Source organism: Gavialis gangeticus, unplaced genomic scaffold (assembly GCF_001723915.1).
Source record: "Gavialis gangeticus isolate Ggan-Ray unplaced genomic scaffold, GavGan_comp1, whole genome shotgun sequence".
Taxonomy (NCBI): Eukaryota; Metazoa; Chordata; order Crocodylia; family Gavialidae; genus Gavialis; species Gavialis gangeticus.
The window spans coordinates 86,628,771-86,632,661 of NW_017729031.1; the positions used below are offsets into that span (position 1 = coordinate 86,628,771).

General features: G+C 47.5%; 1 protein-coding gene across 8 annotated transcripts in view; it reads right to left on the minus strand.

Annotated features, from left to right (window-relative positions):
- Window positions 1–3,891, minus strand: part of MLPH (melanophilin) — a 107,551-nt gene that overhangs the window by 58,343 nt on the left and 45,317 nt on the right. For all 8 annotated transcript variants that reach the window (XM_019523339.1, XM_019523341.1, XM_019523338.1 and 5 more), the window contains one exon: window positions 1,627–1,668. In XM_019523339.1, the coding sequence (XP_019378884.1) occupies window positions 1,627–1,668 (42 nt within the window). The remainder of the gene's footprint in view (window positions 1–1,626; window positions 1,669–3,891) is intronic.

A 3,891-nucleotide genomic window follows, 5' to 3' on the forward strand; every position in this document is an offset into this window, starting at 1 on the left:
TCAAGAGGACCCCGGCAGTCGGTCCCCCCGCCACTAGAATGAGATCCAAAGTCGTGGCAGGCGAGACTGGGGAGAAGACTACTTGGGAGAGAGACATCTACCTCGGCAGGACAGTGTGGACGGATAGACAAACACCCTTGAACATCCAGGTCCGCGCGGCGCATGACCAGATGTTCGAGATCAGACAGGCATGTTTGCATTTATGATTTTATTGATAACTTCGCATTCCGACCAATAAACTAGAATTTATGATGATCCTGAGTGTTGGTCCTTTGTAGCCAACAGTATTAGGTTGCAGTAAACTAATTAACTCTACAGGAGGATAGTATTTGTAAATACAAGTACAATCCTGCTGTGCAATTTTTTACTCCACAGCAGCGTATGTGGAGTAAAAAACAAGGATGCTTCAGTCTGGGGGCTGCCTGCCGGCTAGCCCTACACCAGAGCACCCTTGTACCTCAACCAGCCCTTCCACTGCATGTTGCGCTCAGGGTGGGGAGAAACAGCCCAGGGCTGGCAGGCTGACCCCCCAGGCCTCCTGCTAGCTGGGGCTGCTCCATCTGGCTCAACATGCTGTGGTCCTGGGCACCCGTTCCAACAGTGTACCCAAGAGCAGTATTGCTTTGCGTTAATTGCATGTGTAGATATATGCTCTTGAGTTTCAGTTGGTAACTGCAGGGTTTCACCTCTAACTTCAGCCCTATATGGTTTTATGTCCATTTTATTCCTGACTCCCACCTGCCTTTTGGATCAGGCACTATGAAGAGAAAATCCAAACTATAGTTGCTACCTGTGCCAATCCCTCCCTATGAATGGATCCTGGCTCCTGACTGTCACATCTGGTCACACTGTAACAAGCAGCCCCACCAGTCTCAATATGAGGATATACTGTGGGAGGGAGGGTTAAGCAACAGACTCTTCGCAAGCCTTAAGAGTGCAAGTCACTAAGATCAACAAACCGTCTGTTCATATCAAAGGGGAAGACTTGATCATCACCTGCATGAATCCACATTCAACATGGTTCTTAAATACATGCCCAGTTTTAAGCAAATGATTAACTCCTTTGACTTCAAGAGGATGCAAATGTGCTTAAACTGAGGCATGTAATTTAGAGAAGGATCAGTATTAAAGATCACACCGATCACGATGGAGGTGCTGAACTTCAAAGCTTCCTGATATAGCACTTTGGACTTACAGGAACTAAGAGGACATGGAAAGCAGATGACTTGGGAAACTCCATGGGTACTAATCTGAGGTGCAGACACGACACATGAACACTGGTGTAACTAGCAGTCGGTGTGTACACTGCTTTAAACTCTACCAGTGTTCACAGCAGGCAAGATCAGCTCTTCTGAGGTAACTGCCAGCGATAAGTGCTGCTGCAGAGCCTGGTCACTAGGCAGGGAGGCTTTCTGCATGGACCAAAATGCTATCTTGAATAAAATTGACTGGAGCTGTGTACATACACCCCTTCCATGAGAGTATAAGTGCTCCCGAATTTCCAAGAAGTAATTTTACCCTTGTGTCGAGTGACCTACACTCTTGTGTGTCTACACGCTGAGCTGTCAGGACAGTCTATGCAATGTAGCTTTGTTTTAAGCGATATTTAAAAGAACTCTAACTTACTGTTGTTGATGTCTGGCAAGCTGTAAACTCTGTCATGCAACCCTAAGTACAAAGAGAGAAGGGGAAAAAAATAAACACTTTTTACAGACACCTTACATAAAGCAAGCCCCTGAGCTAGGATTAACAGGAGCTAGAACTTAGTGCTAAGCCAGTAAAAAAGAACCAAGCCATGAGCTTTGGATATAGTTTGACTCTTTAAGTCCAGGAGCTTGTTGCTACATGATATACCATCATAAGAGGCTTACTGCTGCTAATTCACACTTAATTAATTTGGCACCAGTCTGAACCCATTGGTTTTAGGCAATGAGCACATGGTGACTTCAGTACTTTATTTAATGGCCTTATTCTGGGAGTTGTGAGTGATCAACACTTCTAGGGTTTGGGCCAGGCATGGCTGGTGAACTCCAACTGATGGGGGCAGGTGGAGTGGCACATGGGAGTGGGGGGTGGCGGGGTGGTTCTGCTGGCTGGGAGCGGGGGGGAGGTTTGCAGCCTCCTTGCTCCCAGCTGGAGTGCCTGGGTAGCTGCAAACTCCTCCGCACTGCTCCCATGTGCTGCTCCACCTGCCCCACCAGTCTGAGTTCACCAACAGTGCCTGGTTCGGGCCTCCTAACAAAAGGCAAAGTTTCAGTTCTACTGAGGTCTATTTATCCTCATTGTAGGTCTGATTCTCGTCTAGTGGGACTCAATAGAGAAATTCCTATCGACTTCAACAGCATCCGGATCAGGATGTGTAGTGGGTCTGCAGATGGGCAGAGACAGGATTTCTCAAGGAGCTTTACTATTTTTTCTGAGACTTCCCAGTGGGTATGTTTGGCAACTGTGCTTCTGTTTGTGCAGTCTCATTCTGTCAGCCTCTCCCATTCAACACATATATGGTGCCTGCCACAGTGAGTGCACATGGCCTATAAACTTGCAATACATTTACTGCAGCCAGTCAATTTAAAATGGTGAGTGGCTTAACACAGTGTTGTACAGACACTGGCAGAGTTGTATAAGAAACAGCTGGCAAGAGACTCAGCCCAAAAAGAATGAGAGGCAACTGATGAAATGGCACAAGAGGATATTGGCTTTCTACACCAAGTGTGGGCCTGCCATTTATGACTCAAAGTGCTGACAACCAACAGGCCACATTTCCATCATACATTTTTCTTTTGGTTGCTGGTTGTGTTAAGAGATATGCATGCACAGTGCTGTAGCAACCCCCATGCTTGCCTGGGAGTGTATGGAGCAGTGGGAGCTGCTCGCCCCCTGTCCCCATACCCCAAAACGAGCTGCTCACAGCTGTCCCATGCCCCACCCTTGCAGGGCAGTGCCTGTTGGTGCCCCTTTGCTTTGGCAACCAGGGCAGTAGCCTTGCTCACCCCACTCCTTGCTACGACACTGTCCACACACTTGTCACCTCAAAGCTAAAATGCAGTAACATGCTTTGCAGGCACTCATACCACAAGAAACTACAGCTACAGGAAAAAGTGGCTTCTTGCACAGGAACAGTTCAATCGTGCCAACATTTTGAAGGGTGTGAATTTTTCAGCTGAAACTTCCACCTCCAGCAAAACAACATAGATTCAAATGATACCAAAATATTTGTGTTAGGAGAAAACAAACCAACAAACAGCAAAATATCCTAGGAAGTTAAATGTTCTATTTTGTCATATAGTTGGATTTTAAAAAGACCTTCAATATGGTCTGCCATGATGCTGTTATAAAAATACTGGGGGATTGTGGGCTGGCAGAGTCCATGGTCAGGTGAGTTGGGAACGGGCTAAGAGGTCAAACCCAGAGAGAGCTGGTGGATCGGTCTGTACCATCTTGGCAGGAAGTGGCCAGTGGTGTCCCGCAGGGTTTGGTTCTTGGCCCCGTGCTGCTCAACATATTTATCAAAGATTTAGATAAAGATGTGGAAAGCATGCTGGCCAAATCTGTGGACAATACCAAGTTATGGGGACAAGCAGTCATGCTAGGGGATAAGATGTAGATCCAAGCAGACCTGGACAAGTTGGAAAGGTGGGTGGAGTGGAACTGGATGCAGTTCAATAAGGATAAATGCAGAGCACTTCATCTGGGGAGAACTAACCAGTGACATGAATACAGGTTAAGAGATGTCCTGGCTAGCATGATAGCTGAAAGGGACTTTGGAGTTATGATGCAGTGGTGATGTGCAGGAGGTGCATGGGTGTGCCCATGCACCCCCTGACAGCCAGTGCTCCCCACTAAGGCAATGGGCGGGGGGGCAGGCAAGAGCGCTTGTGCCCCCCCCCCCCC